The 22535-nt window shown below is 38.0% G+C and overlaps 1 protein-coding gene across 3 annotated transcripts; it reads right to left on the bottom strand.

Annotated features, from left to right (window-relative positions):
* Positions 1–3926: 3926 nt before the first annotated feature.
* On the bottom strand, positions 3927–22164 carry MCPH1 (microcephalin 1). Of its 3 annotated transcripts, none has more exons than XM_040598266.1 (8): positions 22061–22164; positions 17944–18017; positions 15474–15592; positions 9949–10033; positions 9181–9301; positions 8778–8909; positions 7477–7572; positions 3927–5275 (listed from the first exon to the last, which is right to left on the bottom strand). In XM_040598266.1, exons 1-8 carry the CDS (start codon positions 22077–22079, stop codon positions 4275–4277), a joined length of 1647 nt encoding a protein of 548 aa, XP_040454200.1. In that variant the 5' UTR covers positions 22080–22164; the 3' UTR covers positions 3927–4274. The 3 variants fall into 3 exon arrangements, with proteins under 3 accessions (XP_040454200.1, XP_040454199.1, XP_040454201.1); XM_040598265.1 differs by having other exon boundaries at positions 17944–18035; XM_040598267.1 differs by lacking the exons at positions 15474–15592; positions 17944–18017; positions 22061–22164 and having other exon boundaries at positions 9945–10033.
* Positions 22165–22535: the final 371 nt, after the last annotated feature.

Consider the following 22535-nt stretch of genomic DNA (forward strand, 5'->3'; position numbering starts at 1 on the left):
GATGGTAGGGTAAGCAGATGGACAAGATTTCAAAGTAAAATAATTTACAGCATGAATGACAAAGCTGTTAAGACTCTCCTAGTAACATAGATCATTAACTTTCATAAAAGCCAGTATTACTGCATTTCCATAAATTTATATTCATGATAGAGAAAAGCCACCATTTTCCTAACTTTGTAACTGCTAAAAATTTAGGCGCTGACACACAAAACTCAGTTATACAGCGCTTACTGATTACAAGACCAATGAAATGTATCAGGTATGGCTGGTTTAATCAGAAGGACAGAAAACTTACTTAATCTCCAGAAACAAAGCTGAGAAAGAAAAAAGTGAATCTGAATAGGAAAGCATCTTTTAATGTTCCTGTAACACCTAATTAATTTCAGCTGTGTTACTTGTGACAGTTCTCTACTTTATTTTTGACTTGGAGTAATATGAAAAATAAGTACCCACGTTTATGACTGCTGTTCAGCAGAACAACTGGGCTGCCTTGATCACACCCTAGAAATGAACCTGACATTTGCTACAATACAAGCATTAGAACTTGAAAAGTTAGTTTTGGATTAGCCTGCATATTACACTTCCACTTTAAAATCAAATGTTCCAAGTAGTCTGTGGAAAGAAATCTTACCAAATCTTAACACTCGTCATTAAAGACACTGGGTAAGAGCACCATTGACCTAAAAATCACAAGGAAAAAAAATGGGCAAGAAAAATGCTCAATATTAAAAAATATACAGCTAGAATTAAATTTCATGTGGATATTATTACTCCTAACTATATATATAATGAGTGAAAAAAAAATCTTTAGCTTTTAAAAAATAATATATTGTATTTACCAGGTTTCAAATCATGTACACCACACAGAAAAACAAAGCCATTCATATTTATTTAATAATTAACAGGGATAAGAAATAACTTACAATCAAGCAAAAAAAAAAAAAAAAGGACATGTTAAACCTGTAACTAATAAAAATAAATCATTACATCACACAGTGTCACAGTAGTAAGTTTAAAACTCCGTTTTCATTTTCTTCCACAGATTTGCATTAGGGAAAATATACCTCGTCTTTCATTATTGATTCCTTCCATTTCTAAGTCAGCTTATTTGAGCTGTCAAACTTGAGGTTCTACTTCACTATATGATAGATGAACAAAGCTGAATACATTAACTTGGGGGGGAAATGGCCATCGCTGATAAACAGCAAATACTATTAAAATCACTGGAAACAAAAACTAAAACTTACAGAAGTTCCTAACAAAAAGGGTAAAAAAGTATAAACATCAGATAACTTGTTTGCTGAATACTGTTCCAGCAAATACTATTAAAATCACTGGAAACAAAACCTAAAACTTACAGAAGTTCCTAACAAAAAGGGTAAAAAAGTATAAACATCAGATAACTTGTTTGCTGAATACTGTTCCTTTTTCCCCTGCTTCAAAATTGGTTAAGCTTTCCAGCAAGAAAATAAAAGCGTAACATGCTAGAACATTGATCATAATTTAATCACTAGAATTTAAGTTAGAATTAACCCTAAAATTAACTGGCATACCTAAGTTTAAAAGTAGTAAGCATTTTCTCCTTCCCCATTTGTTTTTGTTATTATTTAGTGAAAAACATACTGTTCTTTGACATTAAAACCCACATAATTTAAGGACCATCTTTTGGTGCCCTGCAACATTGCAAAAAAACATAGAGAGGGTTCACACATCTATGGGTATACATTTATACTTGGAGCACGTTCACCTGCATCAACTTTTTTTTTCCTAATTGTGCTATCCTAATGGCACTCCAGGTATTAAAATACAGATGTAGTGAACCCAAGATAACAGCACACAGTTCAGCAAGACTACCCACAGATACAGGCATAGTCACTGTTCTTTCCACTGGACGATTTCATAAGCACGATACCAAGTCTATTGAGCCCTTTAAATTAATAATTAATTTTGTATAATTCATTGATGGACTACTACAGAATTTTCTAGGGAAAACAAGTGACTAAAATATACAATTATAATTAGAAATATTTCATCCTATGTAAAGCTTGACAAACTGAGCTCAAAATATCAAAATCTGAAAATGACTACAGCAATGCAAGTTAGGAGAACTGTTCAGGGAAGTTCCTGAGATTTTATATTCTAGCAAATGTAATATACACGTACATAATATATGTTATTGCATTTACCTCAAAATAACTTGGGCTAACCCAACATTCAAATACAAAAAATACTCTGAAAATTATTATTAAAAACTAAGATCAGTACCATACAAAAAAGAAATGATTGAAAAAGATGATTACATTGCAACTCTTGCATGTGCTGTGAAATGTCTTACTCAATCTTCATCACAGCACAAGTTGGAAATTGCTAATTGAATTTTTTTTCACTAGAGATTTTATGCCCTTAACTGCAATTAATCTAAAGTAGCAATTTTAACTTGTGAAATAGAAGTATTTGAACAAGTGACCCTGTGATGATGAGTTACCGATAAAACAATTTACAATAGCACCATAATATGTAAAACAGAAAAAGCCTGGTTTCTTAACAGATTTTGAATAGCAGCAGAAAGTTTACGAATACCAAGCACTAGGGAAAAAGCAGGCTCACGTTACTTTTGTTGCATTTTATGAGCACTTTCCGTATCTCTTGGTGACTTCGTGTTTGTAACGTATGGGGAAAACAAATGGGTATTATTTTGGATCCTAAGCACTTGATGCCCATCTACAAGAAGGGCAGGAAGGAGGATCTGGAAAGCTACAGGCCTGTGTCTGACCTCGGTACCAGGGAAGGTTATGGAACAGATTAACCTGAGCACCATCACGTGGCACATACAGGACAGCTGGGGGATCAGGCCAAGCCAGCATGGCTTTATGAAAGGCAGGTCCTGGTTGACTAACCTGATCTCTTCCTATGGCAAGATGACCTGATAAGTGGATGAGGAAAAGGCTCTGGATGTCATCTACTTGGACTTTGATGAAGCCTTTGACACCGTCTTCCACAGCATTCTCTAGGAGAAACTGGCAGCTCTTAGCTTGGATGGGAGTACTCTACACTGGGTTACAAGCTGGCTGTACAGCCAAGCCCAAAGAGTGGTTGTAAATGGAGTCACATCCAGCTGACAGCCAGTCACAAGTGATGTTCCTCAGGGCTCAGTATCGGGGCCAGTTCCGGTTAATATCTTTATCAATGATCTGGATGAGGGGATTGAGTGTTCCCTCAGTGAGTTTGCAGATGACACCAAGTTGGGCAGGACTGTTAACCTGCTTGAGGAGAGGAAGGCTTTACAGAAGGATCAAGCTGGGTCAATCAGCTGAGGCCAATTGTATGAGGTCCAAAAAGAAGTGCCAGGTCCTGCCCTTGGGTCACAACAAGCCCATGCAACGCTACAGGCTTGAGGAAGAGTGGCTGGGAAGCTGCCTGGTGGGAAAGGGCCTGGGGGTGCTGGTTGACAGCAGCTGAATATGAGCCAGCAGCGTGCCCAGGCGGCCAAGAAGGCCAAGTGCATATTGGCTTGTATCCAAAACAGTGTGGCCAGCAGGACAAGGTAAGTGATTGTCCCCTTATACTCAGCAGTGGTGAGGCTGCACCTCAAATACTTTGTTCAGTTTGGGCAACTCCCTACCAGAGGTGCTGCAGAGTGTCCAGAGAAGGGCAATTAAGCTGTTGAAGGGTCTGGAGAGCAAGTCTTATGAGAAGCAGCTGAGGAAACTGGGGTTGTTTAGTCTGGAGAAAAGGAGACTCAGAGGGGCATCTTATTGCTCTCTACAACTACCTGAAAGGAGGCTGTAGGCAGGTGGGGGTAGGTCTCTTCCCCCAGATAATTAGCAACGAGACAAAAGGAAATAGCCTTAAGTTATGGCAGGGGAGGTTTAGACTAGGTATTAGGAAAATTTCTTCACTGACAGTGTGGTCACATATTGGAACAGGCTGCTCAGGGATGTGGTGGAATCACCATCCCTGAAGGTGTTTAAAAAATGAGTAGATGTGGTGCTTAGGGACATGGCCTAGTGATGTACTTGGCGGTCCCAGGTTAATGGTTGGCCTTGATGATCTCAAAGGTAAAAATTTAAACGATTCTATTATTCCATGATTAATTTTACTCAGAAATCAAGTCAGTACTGCAGCATTTTCTTTTAGTGTAATTCTGAAATACTTTTCATTTTTGCAGTTCATTTTGCAATTTAGTTGCATGAGTATGTATATCCAATACAGTATGACATCTTTTCATTTTCCAGCTCTGTGTAGCAACTTACCGGTAGTATGAGTACAATAATTCACATTTTTTCTGTAGGTTTTTCATGAGCATGCTGAGGCAGCTTATTCACATCATCAGAATCTAGAGCTTCTGCAGTGTCAGCATGCTCACCATCTGACACATAATTTAATGGTACACTTCCAGGATGTTCAGCTGGTGTGAAGTTTTTCTTTACTGAAACATCACTTGCTGAAATAGACTTTTTCCTCCTTTTTTTGGAAGTAGCATGTGGCATACAGAAATTCAAATAAAGTGAGTCCATGCATGTAAGAGAGTCTTTGCAACAAAACTCAGGAGAATTCTGTGATTCCTTTGGTACTCGTACCTGTACTTTATTTTCATTCAAGTAATATGATGAAAAGAAGTCTTCATAAGAAGCCTCTTCAGTGAAATAAGACTTGCTATATGTAGTAACTGCTTTCAAGAACTCTTTAGACCCTGATGAACACAGTTCTGAGGTAGCCAGTTTCAGACTAGGTAGTGCTTGTAGTTTCTTCCTCCTCCTGTCTTTAAGAATACAATCATTTCTGTGAACAGGGAAGCTTCTATCCAATGAACATGTATTTAAGTCTTCACTATTCATAGATGAATTAGAGAGATCATTAATCAAAGCAGGAAGAGTATTTAACTTGACTTTTTTTTTGGAAGAAGTAACATGACCCAAGCCTTTGATTTGGAGAAGAGAACTTCCATTTGCAACTGAAGTAGTCATGCTATTTTCATCCTTCTGATTTTTCTTTGGAAAGTTTTGTAGATCTTTCTTTTCTAAAGACAATTTATCAATCAAAGTGTGCTGCAACATCTCTTTCTTTCTTAAGCATCTTCTGCTACGTATTTTTGGTGTTAAGCTCTTCTGCTCATAGCTACATGAGGGAGAATTTACTGATGTACTCATGGATACATGAATATTAGTCCACGTATCACAGGCGTGTTTTACTACTTCTGCTTGCAGTCTCTCTAATTTATCAGTTACCCGAAGACAATCATAACTTGTGTTCAAGCAGTCTTCCATTTGCTCTCCTGCAAAATAGAAAGAGTGGCAATATTAATGTATTTAACAGAACAGAGAGTACCAATTTCTTAGAAAAATATGAATGAAATTACTGAAAGAAGAAAACAAGGATTTAGCCACTTCTCTGGATATTACGTGGCAAGTCATCAAAAACTAAACTGAAAATAGATTAGAAACAAAGCACATTGTATGTTGACAAGAAGCTACAAAAGCTTTAGCTATCATGTCTTCTTACATGGTAGTAAGTACTCGCAAGTCCTGTTCTGCTTTCTGGAAACAAAACAGAAGAGAAACTCCCTCTCACTCTTGCGCTTGTGGAGAAAATCAGCAAGATTTTACACTGGTAAAGCAAGCTATAGTAATACTGGAAATGCAGTGAAAATTTTTACTACCACAGCATTATCACCACCTTGTAGTTTCTGCAGTTAAGATGAAATTAAATACAACATCACAGTATCATACCACATACATTACACAATGTATTAAAAATAATTAGAATGTGGAAAAATATGTCATTTCTTGTAGCTATTCTTATGAAATTATTTTGGGGGAGGTGATACACAGAATTTATTCTTAACTCTTCCCAATAAATCATTCTGAAACAGGCTAGTATCTCTAATTATTCAGAATACACTTTTAAAAATCCTGTTCTAATCTGATTATTGCAATAGATGCTTTTGTTTAAATACACATTGACTGCAATATTTCAGGAATATTCCTGTAAGTGCTCCTGTAGGTTTTAGGGGAAATCTTGAAGTTATTTCCTTAGTAAACATAAATATTTTTAAACACATGGTGTAGCTACCTAAATTAAGACAATGACATGATGCAATCAGACTCCCATACTGACAGCTGAAAAAGTCTTAACTTAAATCCTCAAATTAAACTGGATTCTTGAGCATTAACCATTATTAACCAACATATTCTATCATATATATATTCATATATACACACCATATACTCTATTCACTATCTTGCAAACACAAATATAAGGGCCACTGTCACAGAGCATCAGATGGAAGCTAATATTGTCATGAGATGTGGAAGTCTATTCTCAACATGATTACACTGTGCAGTTGCAAAGCTCTCAAATCATGATGTTCAATCTCATCGGCACAGAAGTAATTTACCAAAATAAAGTTTATTGGCATAGCTATGCTAATTCCAGTATTAAGCTGTTACTTTTCCCTAACACTGCATGAAGATATACTAAGCTGTCTCAGCCTACAAGATACCGGCCCTGTTCTCAAGTAAGCCAGCATGACAGAATTCCTGTAGGATGTCAACAAAATACAACACCTGTAAACAGCATGAGGTATAGCTTACTGTTGAGGTAGAACAGAGAGTACTCAGAGAACTGCTCAGGTGGCCCTCATTATGAATTCTAAAGACTATCTTCTCCTTACTTTTTCTACTGAGATCAAACACCAGCATCTCACTTCAGCTTTTTGCTCATGTGACTGACAGAAGACATGAGGTCTGAAGTACGTACCCATTGCATACATGATCAATGCTCTTTAGATGCCCACTGACACAGCTCAACAGCTGTCACAATAATTTTTTCCCTTATATCCTGCTACTATGCCAAAACACAGGAACAAACCCCTAACTTTATGAGAATAAGAATATTGATAATAAACTACTTGAATTCATCTGCACCCGTACAACATTTTAAAGCTGATTTATTTTTACTCTTAATTTCTTTGAAACCTGAATACTTGAGCTGGAAAATACATTAGGTTTCCTTTTAAATGCAAGTTTTTCAATTGAAAATTTGGAAGACATTTCAGTTCTCTGAGCTGTCTCTCTCAGTTATGTTGGCTTTTTTTTGCTTCCCACATCACACTGTTTAGCACTCACTCTGTATTCTTTACATGACCACTGTAAGAGCAGAGAAGCCTGACACCATGACAGGACAAGAAACCATCAGTGGTGTGAGGAAAGAGGAGGAAGTGAGGCAAGCAACACAGCAGTAAGGCAGAGCACTCGCCCAATGTGATTCCTCATGCTCCATTTTCCTTGAAATCTTCTACATACTTTGCCAGTTAAGAAAAACTAAAATAATTCAGCTTTAAATATGAACGATGATGTACAGTTACCATTTCAGTATGCAGTACTTCACAAAGTAAGTTAGCAGGCCATGTTTTAGAGTATGTGTGTGTATACACACACACACACGCATATGTATAAAAAAAGTTGTGTTAGTTACCTGGTAATGATATATCTTCTGAATTAGTTAACACACAAGTAGACAGCGGGCAGTCTTCTGGTGAACTGCTTGGAGGTATTTGAGACGCTTGTGAAGCTAGGAATTTGTAAATAATAAACTAGTTAGCCCTATGCAAACATACAGATTTCCACACCATCTATACATACTTCAGAAAAGCTCTATTGCAAGAGAAAATGCATTACTCTACCAATTAACTATAACCATATAAATTATTATAGACTGCTCAGCAGCATCTCAAATTTACATAGTAACAAGAAAGCTATTAGATATTTTACAATTTTAAGCAATTTTTTTCTAGATAACTCAGCACCACATTTTTTCTGAACCTAAAGAATGATGGCAATATTATAGACCTTTCTAAGGCAGTTGAGGCATTTTACTAAAGTATCTGTCAAATTCTGCAATTAGCAGCAAAGCCTTGACATGGCAGCATTGTTTTTCAAAATGGTTCAAGGTATTACTTTAAAACTCAAAGAGAAAACAAATACAAGCCATATAAAAATAAATTAAGATTTAATTTTTCATCAATGTGTCACTGGTTCTTTACTTTCCCCCCACAATAATTTTTGAAATTATAAACTGTCAATGCAGTCAATGTAGCAAATACTACAGATTCCTCTCCCCTCAAAAGATGTTCCACATTTCAACAGTTTTTATAACCACTCGCAAAACGTAATGACTTAGATCTCAGTATTTTCATAGTAACGTAAATCAAACAGTAAAACATAATTTGAAAACTGCAATCTAGATTTAATTCACCAGGTTCACCACGATCTGCATTTTGAAATCAACTGATTTATTCAATTTGGTCATTCTAATTTTATTTTTTTTTTAATCCTGTTCTTCAGTACCTGGACACATGCCTCATCAATTTTGGACTCTTTTTTTTTTTTTTTTTTTTTTTTTTTAAACTGTTGGCTTCAGAGCAATAACATTACAAACTCTGTCAAGTACAGCGTTCATATGAAAAGTTAACAGGAAATAAGATCTAAAGTCTTCCTGTGAAGTTTAACCAATTTACAAGCTTCAGAAGTCTAGCTTAAACATTAGTCCTCTTGAGCAGTCTAGTGATTTAAGAATCATTGTCTTCCATGACTTCTTGTCACCTTCAATACAAAGCAACTAAAAGCTAAAGCATTCACACCTACTTGAAACCTGAGAAGAGAGGACATGCAATCAAGTAAGTGATGAAATAAATTCTGAAGGTCTGAGCAAGAGAAGCACTCCAAAATAGTAGCCATTTATGCATGTTCATGGATAAGCACAATTTAACTTCTTACCCGTAGGAGAAACATTTTCTCCGTTTTCCTTTTTTATTCTTCTTTCCGTTGCACTATATTCATCTTTTATCTTAAGAGAGCTGTATGCAAGCGAGCCATTGTCTTCAAATAGTAAAACTGGCACATCAGTTTCTACACAAAGAAATTACATTCATACATTAATATTTACATGCTATAACAGCTTCAGTTGAAGTTTTGGGTTTTTCAAAAAAAACCCTAGTAAAAAATAGGTTCCTTATACCTGACATCACTACAGATGCCTTAATACCACAAACTTGCAATAAAAAGTCAGCTATTTTTCACGCTGACATGCACACAAGTAAAAAAACCCCAGAAAAACCTCATGAAGTACTTTAAAGAAATAACTTAAGATATTTGAATCTTAGTCCAAAGTAGTTCTTACCAGCACTAACCGCTATCTTTTGTAAAGCTAATTCTTTAGCCATCTGGTCCAGTCTTCTCTGCAGCTTTCTATCATTTTCTGGACTTTTTTCAACAAAGCCTTTTGGCTGCATACATTTGTGCTACAAGACACACAAAACTATTAATTATATGGTATAAAAATGCAAGAAGTAACTACGCTTTCTGTTTACCTACCACTTTATGACAGCATTTATTATCAGTGTTTAACTCTATGCTACTTATCACCTCCTTGAGAATAACATGTAATTGCAGAAGTTTACAAGTGAACTTTAACACGAAATAATAAAGAATGTAGCAGATATTTTTTTTTAGGTTACATTTTAGTAAAAAGGAGATTAACTTCCTAGCTTTGCTGCAAGCAAAAAAGACAAGATAAGATTTGAAGGATTTTTTTTTTTTAATATCAGGATTTGAGGGCTTGTCATAACTCCATGAAACATAAGCCACATGACAATCAAGCTTTTTTGATTAGTTAGTCATTATGTCATTTTAATTAAAATCTTCATTTCTTTATTCACCAATATATATAAACCATTTTTATTATCCTTTCTTCAGATAAAATGTCACATAAGCACAGACACAGCCTACCTTTAAAAATCTACTGAGATGGATAGGTAGAATTTACAGAATGTTCTGAAAATAAATAGTTCAAATGCCTGAGGTCAAGAAGTCAAGTTCAAACTTTAAAGTTTAATACTCTAGGCCTATTTAAAAAAACTAAAACAAACACAAATAATCACATACTCACTTTTTTGATCAGTAGTGGTAATGCTTCATCAGCATCTACTGCAGGGAATAAGGATTCATCAACACGTACTCCAGCTTCTTGACACCTGTATAATAAATTAGAGCAGGTCTGGTGCTTTTCTTTTTAAGAATAAGAACCTTTATTGCAAAGAGAGTTGCCTGAGCCCTGTAATAATGAAGCACCAACCCTTCCTAAGTATGTATCTTTAGCCTAATTACTGTAATGCTAAAAATACACAAAACCTCTATTACACACCAAATATAGGATGTTTTTTTCCCCAATGATGCCCTCTAAATTGCCATTAAGAAACTCAAATATTCCTACTCATATATTATTTTTCATACATTAAAAAAAACACACTGCATTAAGTCCTTCTGGCCAGATTCTCATGAATCTCAAATCTTGCCCTGATTTTTGTGAGGACTGTAGGCTTTCATTGTTCACTACCTAATGAACTTAAGGTCAACTTCATCACTGTAAGAACAGTAAACTCCTAACTCCAATCTACAGAATGTCATGGCTGGGGCAACAGAGAATTCTTTCTTCAGGCAAATGAGGAAGAAGGCTTCATCTGACCTGGCTTTCACATCTTACCCATTAGTCTCAGTTTTCTGCCTTATCTTTGTATATACAATGCTAAAAACAGCGCCTTATTGAGAAGCAATCTACACTTATGCAAACTTTTTTTAATTACAAAACCAAAAATCCAGCTGATACCTTACCCCTAGTTTTTCCTGTCTTTCCATTTCGAAGACTGATGTTAGAACAGTGGAGCTAAAGTTATCTTGAAATATGATGCAGTCTTGTGTACACTAAGGTTAACAGTTGGACTTAATTATCTTAAAGGTCTTTTCCAACCTAAATGATTCTATGAAAATAAATAAAACATTCCAAGTTTGGGAAAGAGTATGGAACTGTAATAGACTACACTAGATTCCCCAAGAAGCCATTCAAAACTGTGATTCTAGTGACACCTAGTGATCTAACTGCTATAGTTTTTATCTGTAGAATTAAAAACTGTTTAGTTACTCAGTTTTAACAAAGAAAAGAGCCAAACTACTACATGTATTTGCCAAACCTGCTGAGTTTAGAGTTCGCTGGAGTAGCATACAGAGATATCCAGCACACTGGACTTCAGTGGCTGTTATTATATATAAATTCTGGATAACAATCAGCATAGATATAGATGACATTAAAATTTACATTCATTCAAAGAAGCTAAACAGAGAAAAAATTGACCATTAAATATCCTACAAGAATTTTTTACTTTGCAGACAAATCTGAATGTAAATTATCTATCTATCTTAATTGTGACATGAGTTACTGTCCCAAGAATATATGGGTAGCATTTCCCAATTCTGGGTTTCATTTGGAAGCATTAAGTGTTTGTAATTTGGACAAGATTGTAGCAATTCTGTCTTATGCAGGGTTCTTTCTGTTGTTGGGTTTTGGGTTGGGGTTTTTTTGGGTTGCTTACTAAGGTAATTGAGTTGAAGAAGCAAGATTTTTTTTTCAGTGATCCCAAAGTTGTCACTTATTTTGCATTAAACTTACAATTTGTTTACATGAATCTTACAGCAAGTCCACAATTTTGTGCACTGTTTTTTAAGTCAGACATATCTACCATTCTTGGAAAACAAAAAAAAGGAACACTTTTTAAAAAATTAAAAATACATTTACTATGGAGTAATGACTTTTTTAGAATTTCAACTGTAATCTTTTTTTAAAGAGTCTTCTTCCCAATCAAATTACTTCCTATTAAACTGTAGAACTGCATTAAAATAGATGCTCATAGTATAAAACAGAAGCTTCCAATACAAGTTTGAGGCAGATCATTGGAGAGAACACTGGAAATCCAGTAAAAGTTCAGCAAGGCAATGTTCACTAAATACTGCACAAACCCTTGTAATTTGTGCTGCCTTTTATGGAGAAAAGTCAGCATTTTTCAGATCATAGGCCATGCTCCTCAGAGGCTCAAGCACTGCTCAGGGAATGATAACACACGAAAACACATCCAAACATTCCCAGTTTACTTTGTTATGTTCCTAGGTTTCTGGTTTAGAGATGGTCAGGTGCAATACTGTATTTGGTTTTTGATAAAACTGAATGTTTCATTGCTTCAGCATTTTTTTGAATCCACATAAATCTTTGCTGACTATGATTCTGCAACAAGCAGTTCTACAGCCTAACCATCTTTTGCTAAAAACCATCATTTATTGTTTTCTCTGAAAGTGCACTCAGATATATTCATGTGATGCTTTCCAATTATTCTACTGGAAAGGAAAATACTCATTCTTCCTTATTCAGCCTTTACATATCAATCTTTGTGTTCACAAGACACTCTCCCCCTCCACTCCCACTTCTTTTCCAGACTGAAGTATTCTTGTCTCTTCAATCACATCTTGTGAGAAAACAGTAACTTCAGTCATGCTCATTGCCATCCTCTGGCAACATTCCAAAAGTAACCATGATAAAATGCTGTCATTCCACTACGTGAGGCTTTATGTTCTATTTAATTTGATTTTTGACTACTGTTGAGGTAACTGCTATGAAAAGTTACTTAAGTCCCCAAATCTTCAATTCTCCCCTCACGCAGCGTGATGATAATTTTCTTTCTGATACACTTAGAGAAGACTTACACTTCAGTCTCCTTGACACCTGCAAGAATCTCACTCCCTTCACTGTCTTAGCTTCTTAACAGAACTTCTTCCATTTAAAGTAAACTTCTTTTTCAATTTGAGCACTGTCACAGAACTTCTTGGGTTCTGGAGTTCCAGTATGAATGCTAGTTTTATACTGTAGCCATAATTACAAGAAGTTTTTATGAATGTGAACAACCATCAACAAAGCAATTAAGACCAAGAAATAACTAAAATATTTGGCTTTGCGCTGCACTCCAGCAAGAGTCACCCAATCCCCAGTCTACACGAGAAAGTTGCCCTTTACTATTACATTTCCTGAAATGACATTTCCCAGCATTTCTGACCATTCCGAGAATGCTCCACTTGCTACTGAACTGAATGGAGGAGCTGGTTATTCAAGCCATCTTGTTTTAGTAACTCTAAAACTTCAACTCATACAAACTCTGTATTATTTGCTTCCACAGTTATTGGGTTCAAACTAAGCTTTCACTCACACAGAACCACTATTTTAATGGCACATACTATTCAGTCCTTCAGGTTTAAATTGTTCCAGGGTTCAACAGACTGTCTTCTGCCTGCCACATCTATCAGATACTGATATACTGTAATTCAAAGTCAGGCACTCCAGTTCCCTCATCTTATTACAAAAAGTTTTAGCACGTAGGCTAGCACAGACTCATTTTAATTTTGTATTGTCTGTTCCTCATTTGAATAACCCTATGACTAATGAGACTATTCATTACTATCTCTTACATAGAGCTTCCCCCGCCCCTGACCTTTGCTCAGGGATATCACATTCTTACGAATTCTGCCTAGAGTATACATAAATTTAAGTTGTATGTTCTTGTGCACCTTTTGGCATTAACTTTAAACTGAAAGGCAGAAGAAAAAGATTACAGAGAACTTCAATCATACTTCACAGCTCTGAATCATAGAGTCATTTAGGTTGGAGAAGACCTTTGAGATCATCAAGTCCAACCGTTAACCCAGGACTGCCAAGTCCACCATTAAACCATGTCCCTAAGCACCACATTATGCATTTTTTAAACACTTCCAGGGATAATGATTTCATCATCTCCCTGGGCAGCCTGTTCCAAAGCTTGAAGCTTGGGTCCCCCTCTGCAAAAACATACATCTCTACTTCAAATGATTCCCCCAGTTCCCATGAACCTCATCTTCTAAGCCATATACCAAGACCTTGCCTTGTCCAGAGCATGACATTAGGAACACTTTAAAAAAATACCACGAAGATTCTAGCCTTCTCTTTCCTACCAAACAGCTTAAGTTCTCCCTCCCAAACCTTTCTCTTTTCTTTTCCTTTGCTGCTGGTATCCAACAACCGTTAGTTTCTTGAGGCTTTTATACCTGGGTCTCAAAGCTCCATGATGTCCCCTACATTATCGCATATCCAGCTGTTTCTGTGTCTGAGCTTTCCACTGTGTTCATTCACTCAATACCTTCTAGTATTGCAGAAGAGACTCTTGTGGTCGAAGTGCTATCACAATGCATTTCTGCATGATAACGTCCTACACTCTATGCTGTAAGGCTCTCATTCTTCTTCCATTGCAGATGTTACTCACCTGGAATTTTCTGGGATCCTTTGTACTACAGCACATCCAAGTCCTCAAATAGCTTATAGTTCCTGTGACTAAGGTTTCAAATTCCATATTAATATACTTAGCCACCTGAAGAGCATATTTAATTTTATAACCAAAGATTCCTACTGAAATGACCATCATTACTAGACACTCAGATAGCACCAGGTCCCAGAAAGATCTGTTTATATGAATAAAATTTTGCATGACCCTCATTTTTGAGAAGTTAAGGTATTTCTCCCTCGGTATTAAAGCTGGCTGGTTGTGCAGCGGTAACTTCTATATACGACATTCTTTTTAAAAATAAAGAAAAAAAAGAAAAATCCTCCTTCTGCAGAACTGCATGAACTTCTTGTCTGGCTAACAGCCTTGCATCACAAGTTTTGCAGTTGTACTGGCTTACATTGAAGTGGTGGCTGAGCTCAGTTTTTACCTCTTTCCCCCCTCCCCCTCCCCCTTTTTTTTTTTTTACTTTTGCACTTAGCAGACTTCTATCTCTCCATGTATATTACAACTGGTATAGGAAAGGACCTCTTTACTTGACTTATATTCTAATTTCCATCATCATGGCAATCTATCAGTTGGAGTGTTCAAGTATAACACATGCATATTCTTAACACTGTGTTTTGCGCTTCATCTGAAATCTGAGTTAGACCTCAAAACCACTTTGTAAACTCAGAGAAGCAGCTATGGACTAGCAAATTCTTATGGACTGGCTGCACAGCTGAAATTTGTGGGGTTTTTTTTTTCTTTTCCTTTTTTTTTTTTAATTTAACTTTTTCCATATGGTAGTTGAGACTCTTCAAGCAGTGCTGTTCTGAACCTGCCAAATGTCTTCAAAACCAGACTACATATAGATCTTTTTCTTTCTGGAAAGGAGATATTCTGACTACAGGAGTTAAGTACAGAAACAGTACAATGTCCCTGATGAAATGTGTTTTTCCATATGAAAATGGAAGAACTCTATTCAACATAAATATCTTGTCTTCACTTGCCTATGCATGCCATCTGAGAGCAAAGGAGTGGAACACTGGATGGTTAACAAATATACTACAGTACTACTTCAACACATTCATTTTTCAAGAGTTAACATTTTACCTTTTTATGCAAGTAACATTCTTTGTAATAGGAACAGTCATAGAAGAGTTATCATTTACTTAGATTAATCACTATCACAAGTACATTAAAAAAACCACCCAAAAAGTACTGTACTTTAGTTTTTAAATAACACTACTACAATCCATTCTCTCTGGAACGGGTCACATTCATTATATCCACGAGCACTCACTTCTCCACCCAGAGTACAGAAACTGTTTTTACACCCATCTTCTGTGCTTTTCTCCATGTGGCCAGATGTCCATCTTTGAAGACTACATGGGTCACATGCTTGTTCAAAGTTTTTGAAACCTGCAAAATACACAAAGAGCTCATCTTTAATTCTGATAATCAGAAGAAACCTAATGAAACTAGTTAGCATAGTCCTTTTACAATGTATTAACCATTAGCATAAAAACACATTCTAAACATTATGTCAAGGACTCTTTTGACCTTTCCCACCTTTGCAAGAAGCCTCAAGCAATCAAAACTCAAGTATCATTGATCAAGCCAATGCAAGTATGCTAGAAGGCTAGACTAGCCTTTTGTTTTCAAACTTCTTTTCTCTTAAGTTAACATTTTCATCTCCCTACTCTAGCTGCATCATTCATCTTACCACATTTTTATTTATGTAGCCCAACTTAATTTTTTATGCAACAGCTAGTAAGAGTAGATGCCACTATTCAAAGAAATGCCCAAATGACATCTTTTATTTTGCAAAAAACTCACAGGCTTAAAGAGTACAATTAACCTCATCCTTTAAACTAATTCTCATCAATAAAGATGATCACTTCTAGTTTTGAGCTAAGGCTGAAGGTACTAAAAAAAAATCCCCATGGAAACATTTTAAAAAGTGAGAAATACAGAAAACTTAAGTCAGTACAAGAAACATCATACCTAATGTTTTCATTATGTTGTACAACTGATCAAATTTTCAGTTATCAGCCTCTACTGACAACTAAGCAGTAATTTTTTTAGTTCTAGATACTCCATTCTTCACAACCAAAGGTTCCTTTTGTGAAGACTCAACATCCTACACATAAAACTTATCAGCTGTTTTGACTGTTGACATGGTGAGATCAATACAACTCATTTTACAGAAGCATCTTCTCAGCACAGCAAATGGAAACAGCTCTGTAGCTTTCTGTTGTGCTCTCAATTGCACTTGGCTCCCAACATACTGGATCTGTATTTGGTTTTAAGAAAACTATTCAGCTTTTCCAAAAATTTATGGTGGTGAGCTGATTTATTACTTCTTGGAAGACAAAAAGCCATGATATTTAAGTGTCTAGGTATACAGACCAATGAATCTCTTTTGGTATTAAGACTCCAGATACAGTTGCTTACTCACTTATGCTAGTATCCCACACAGCCCATGTCCTAAGGAGACAGATGCTTGATAGAGCTTTGCCTCCAAATGATGCAGGAGCACTACCTTACACCTCTTTCTAACCTCACGTCTCCTCCCTTACCCTGGATGTCCTCTGCTGCTCAGCTCACTTGAGATGTCTGAATCAAAAATCTAGTGAAAAACTAACTTAGAATTTTATTTCCTGACACAGTGAGCCAAGCCAGCTTATTATGATGTGCTCAATGCAATAAAAAGGGAAGCATCTGGAATAGTGAAGAGGCAGGACCACACCTTTACAGTCACAGGGATTTTCTAAATAGGCTCATCTGTATCATCTGCCTGCACCTTCTACCATATCCAGCTAGTTTTTCATCAACTTGAAGTATTTTGGAGCCTTATGCTTTTTCCTATTTTCTGTGAGAAAAATCTAGTACCAACAGAACAGAATTACATAGATCTGATAGTACAGCACAAAAGAACAAGAAATATTTCTTACTTGAGTTATTTAGTGAGAGCTGTATTTGCTTTATAGTAAAAACAGTTAATTCTACTGTTCTGTCACACTATCTCAGCTAAATTCATACAAGAAGAGGCTTTGGGGAGACCTACACATGCCCACTTAAAAAGCACTGGGAGTTCACACAAATGTTTAGAGCATGATGTGGGTTGTAAAAATCTCCATTAACCAGTAATAATGTACAAGAAGGGAAGATGCCAGTTTGACTTTCATCTCTGGCTGAAATTTTACAGCTGGCAATTAAACATACTTTGCACCTACAAGTCAACTATACTTGATACAGAAAAAAAATCACTGACACATATACAAAGACAGATGTATTTTTACTAACACTTTCTGGAGTTTAACCACATTTGTGGCAGAGTGAATGGAAGAATAAAATTTCATGGTACTTGGGTTAGAAAATACTGTAATAACAACAGAGCAGCTGCCTACAAGTTCAAGAAAAAAAACATAAAACCCATAAGGTACATACTTGTACACCAAAGGTTTTTAACACTGAGATTTGGCTTGCCCACACTATGTGGCAAGCCCCATACACAAGTGCATGCTATCATATTAATATACAAAGATGTTTAGAGATACAAGGAGGCTTTAAATACATCTTCCGCCTGTCACTAGCATGAATTTTACAGCATATTTGTCTTTTCTCAGGCCTGTGTTTATCTTCCTTCCTGTACTTTAAAAACTCATACTACGAACAAATACGCATGACAAGCACAACAAGCAAGCTAGTTCGTAACTAATAGCACTAATAGCTTTCCTATTGTATTTATTTCAAAATAGCTTACTTACTTTTGCTCCCATATCAAGAAGTTGCTGTTCAAATGTGTTTGAATAATTTTCTGTTCTGTTAGATGACCAAACTTCTACAAATGCGGAAATACCTTGATCAGAAAACAACAAGCAGTTAATTAAGTATATAGTACGGTAAAACTGGTTAAACTGACGTTCCAGCAAAATTTTGCTTTTATACATACTGCATTCAGTAGCAAATACAGCTTTTAATAAACTGAGTATCAGATGTTCTTTTTAGAGTATTTCTATCCCTTATATTGCTGTAGTGGAACAACCTTAGAAGTCTGACAGTAGTTAAACAACTTTTCATTTTGTCTGTTTAAAACACACTACCAGCTTACAAGTAATGCAGTATCTTTACATGACTGCTTGCCTTTATCATTATTTAATCACTGCTAATCTTCCGGCTAATAAAAATGTTAAGACAAGTTGATGTAACACAAGTTACAGAACATAACGAAATAAACAGAATTATTCCTTCCCCAAAACCCCAGAAAACTGCAGAAATATTACTTAACAATTTCCAGTTGACTTCAAATTCCACTTTATTTACACTGAATCACCCCAAACTGAATACGTATCACAGGGGCTAATACAATCTCATGCCAGGTGGTTTATGAAACTCTAGGTATATCACATTTAAGTAGCTTCCTTTACCAACCAGATTAATAATCTCTCCAAGGAATGAAATCACCCATGGGTGAGAAGGTCTTTAAAAAAACCAACCCAGAAATATTGACAAGGAGGGATAAGTAAATGAAACTCGTAACAATTCCTGCATTAATTTTACTTAGGACAAGCACTAAAATGACCTACAGCTCCACTATGACAATTTCAAAATTTGAATGATGAATCAGTAAAGTTCCAAAAATCTAGAGAAATGCTATTTCACCAAAAACAACTTTACACAAACTCTCTGCAGGCCAGACAACTCCCAGAACTCATAAATAAAATTGAAAGTATCGATTTAAGAGGGTCATCCTCGGCAAACACTGCTTAATTATCTTAGTTACTAGGTGTGTCCTTCCGTTTAATTATTATGTAGCATCACCTGTCTTCTTTCTAAATGAAAATCCTAACACTCTTAACAGTAGTACTTTTATGAAGATTAGCATATTTTCATAATTGCTAGACTAGAAATACTCTTGACATAAAAGAGAAACTTGATATAAAAAACACCTTCTTAGTCAAACCACAGGGAAAAATCTTAGCAGTCCTGTTACAGATTTGCTAAAATCATTTTAATAGAAATATAGAGGAATAAGAAACAAAACAACAAGCAACAAGTAGCAGATTTGCATTCAGGGTAAGAACCAGTTAAAACAGAAGTGCTGTTGCAGAGGCAGGCATTTGTAACCTACAGAGCAGGAAGAGCACCTCCTGCTCCAATCCTTCTGATGTTGAGGAGGGGGTTGCTGTTGCTGAAAATTGAGCAGCAGGACCTGACAACGTCACCCCAATTGCTGCAGCATTTGCAGTACAACAGGACCGATAACGGCCCCTTTAGGGCAGGCAGTGGGTCTGAGCAGAATAAAGGTGAATCTTTGATGGAGAAATTTAGATGTTTGAAAGCTGGTTGTGAATAGGACTGGATAAAGATTCGAGTTGATTGTTACTAGGTAATTGTGATGTAGAAAAGTTGGTGAATACAAAACCAACTTATTTGGTGTTAAAACTTCAGTGAAAAGAACTTGTTACAGTTGTGGGGACTGCTGGCCACCAGGAAAACATCTTGAAACCTTTAAAGTACAAACTAAGAAAACAAATAATAATGCCAAATTCACCAAAATCTTTGTTGGGATGAGATTTATTAGAGTATCTAGACGTTTAAAGAAGGGGAAATGAAACCAAAAGTTAAAAATGATCAATTAATTAAAATGTTGAGCTTCTAAAATAAAATACACTCTGTAGTAGTTCTACTAATGTAAATCTGTGTGTTTTACCATGACAGCGACTCGTAATGGAATGCGCAGATGAAACTCTGCATTGTGATTTAAAGAACGAAGTCAAAATTTCTTGGTGACTAAGTATCCTTTATTGGCAGCGCTGGATGCACGGGGGATCCTTCCGCCTAACGTGCATGTCTGAAGTAACTATCTTATATTTATACCATAAAACAATGACTATTCAATTAACGCCTATACAGTCATAACCTAAACCCGCCTACTCTCGCTTCATATGTTAATCAGCTTATCAGTCCTTTGCGCCTGCGCAAACCCTTCCAATAATTGTGGGCAGGGGTGTCCGGGACATGGGCAGTGGTCTTTGGGAGGCAGGCCATAGGTCTTCCTCATGGTGTGCTTTTCACCTTTTGTCTGGAATGTGATGGTCTTGCAAGTTTGCAGTGTTCTTATCGTCTGAGCTAATTTATGTCCTTGTCGACCATCTGTGTCTTCTGCTTGTTCCTTTTAGTCGCTCCCTCTAGATAACTTATAAACAGGCCCCTTGTTAGAGAAAGTTAACGAAAGAGAAACAGACTACTTATTTCATCAGTTATTTCATTAATTATTTCTTTCAAACTATGGTTACATGACCTAATTACTATACTTACATTCTTTGAGTAAATTTGTATATTGTGTGTCTACAGACACCTTGTGAGGCTGTGGACATCCTGTTATCTGGTGGCATCTTAACACCCAAGGAGGAAAGACAGATAGCAAGAGCTGATTGAAAACAGCCAGCTCAGCATTTTCTGGCAAAAGGTGAAAAGCACACCTTGAGGAAGACCTACGGCCTTCCTCCCAAAGACCACCGTCCACATCCCGAGGACCCCTGCCCACAATTCTTGGAAGGGTTTGCGCAGGCGCAAAGGACTGATAAGCTGATTAACATACGAAGCGAGAGTACGTTAATGATTTGATTTTCGGGAAATACTATGTTTATGCATGAATATTTAATGAATATGTATGAATAAGTTCTATATGAGGTGTATGATTTTGGAACTTGGTGTGCATTGATCGTGAGAGGACTCACTCATGCACCCGGCCGTCAATAAAGAAGTGTCTACTTATCTACATCACATTGGTGTTGGTTTCATTCAGAGATTTCGGTAACAGTCCTATGACTTCAGATACAGATAAGAGCCTAATATAAGTCTAGAAAAACTGGTTGGAGGATTTCAGTGAAGGTCAAACTACAAACTTGGAGGAACATTCAAAGCTGCATGCACCTGCAGTAGGATCAAAGGTATATTTTACAATAATTAGCCATTTTCAGCTAATCAAATATATTCTAATAAAAGACAAGGCACTCTGCAGTTTTGAAACAGTTGACGGAAAGGAAAATGTGAAAGGGTTTGGAGCTTGTTTGAACTAGAAAGGCTCTGAGTGAAGTTTGATTCTTGTAAAGGCCAACTTATGCCAGGTCTCAGAGAAGGCAGTGATAACAGGGAAAAAGAGACATCAGAGGGCAACCTAGGAAGGCAGACATTTAGAATGATTAAGAAGAAACCAGACAAGATCAAGCCACGACTGACGAGGAAAGCAGGAGCCCAGCGGGCACCGATGCACGGCGGCAGTGGCAGCGCCCAGGGCCGCACCGAGCCACCTCAGGGGGCCGTGGCTCCCTCCCCTGCCTGAGGGAGGCCTCCAGCCCTGCCCGCCCCAGCAGCTGTGACACGCCGCCGGCGGGCCTGAGGCCGGCCATAAGCTGTCGCCAGGGCAGGCCGAGGGCCGCCCGGCCGCACCACCCGTTTCAAGCGGATTCGCCATTAGCCAGAGCAGCCCCGCAGCCAAGCTTCGTCCCGCCCCACTCCCGCGCCCACGGAGGGCTTCCCACCCGCGGGGACACCGCATCGAGCTGGAAAACGACACGGAGAGCCGTGCCCCACGCCAGACTCGGCGGTGGGCCGCCCCTCAGAAGAGAGAGCCGGACGGGAAGGAGGCGAGCAGCCCCCGGGGCTAGCCACCTCCCAGCGGCCCCTCACCCGCCAGGCCCGACCGCTCTCCGCAGGCGGACCAGCCAGGAAGCTGCAGGGAAAGGGCCACAAGGCGACAGGGTGCAGGGGCTGCGTTGTAAACAGGGCCGGCTCCAGCTCAGTGGCTCCCCTCGGCCGCGCCGGGAGAAGCGACGCCCGGCTGTCAGCCCTACCCCCGCACAGCAAACGAGCCAGTACCTTTCAGGATAGGCTCCATTAGCGGCGTGGCGCGGCGCAGCACTGAGAGGCTCCGGTACCCGCCACCGTTCAAACCCGCCTCCACGCACCAGCGTCAGACCTGCGCGCTGCGCCTGGCCACCCCCCGCGCCTGCGCGTTGTGCGCGGGCGCTGCCTGTGGTGCAGGAGCGCGTTGGTTGTGCGGCGCTTGAGCGGCCGTGGCGGGCGGGGGGCGGCAGCCTGCACGCGGAGCCGGGCGTGAGGCGGGAAGCGTGAGGCACGGTGCTCGAGCGTCGCTGGTGTCGTGGCTGTAGAAGCAGTTCTGGCGCCTTGAGGCCTTTTTCAGGAGTAGATGTGCTCTGTCTAGCTAGCTCTAGCCGAGCCTAGCGCTGGGGAGTCTTGGGGCAGCTGAATACTGCTGAAAAGGGTCTTGAAAAGCCAAACAGTAAGTCAGTGTTCTGTGTCAGTGTTCGCCATGAGGAGTCCTCAGGAGGCT

This window comes from Falco naumanni, chromosome 6 (assembly GCF_017639655.2).
Source record: "Falco naumanni isolate bFalNau1 chromosome 6, bFalNau1.pat, whole genome shotgun sequence".
NCBI classification, from domain to species: domain Eukaryota; kingdom Metazoa; phylum Chordata; class Aves; order Falconiformes; family Falconidae; genus Falco; species Falco naumanni.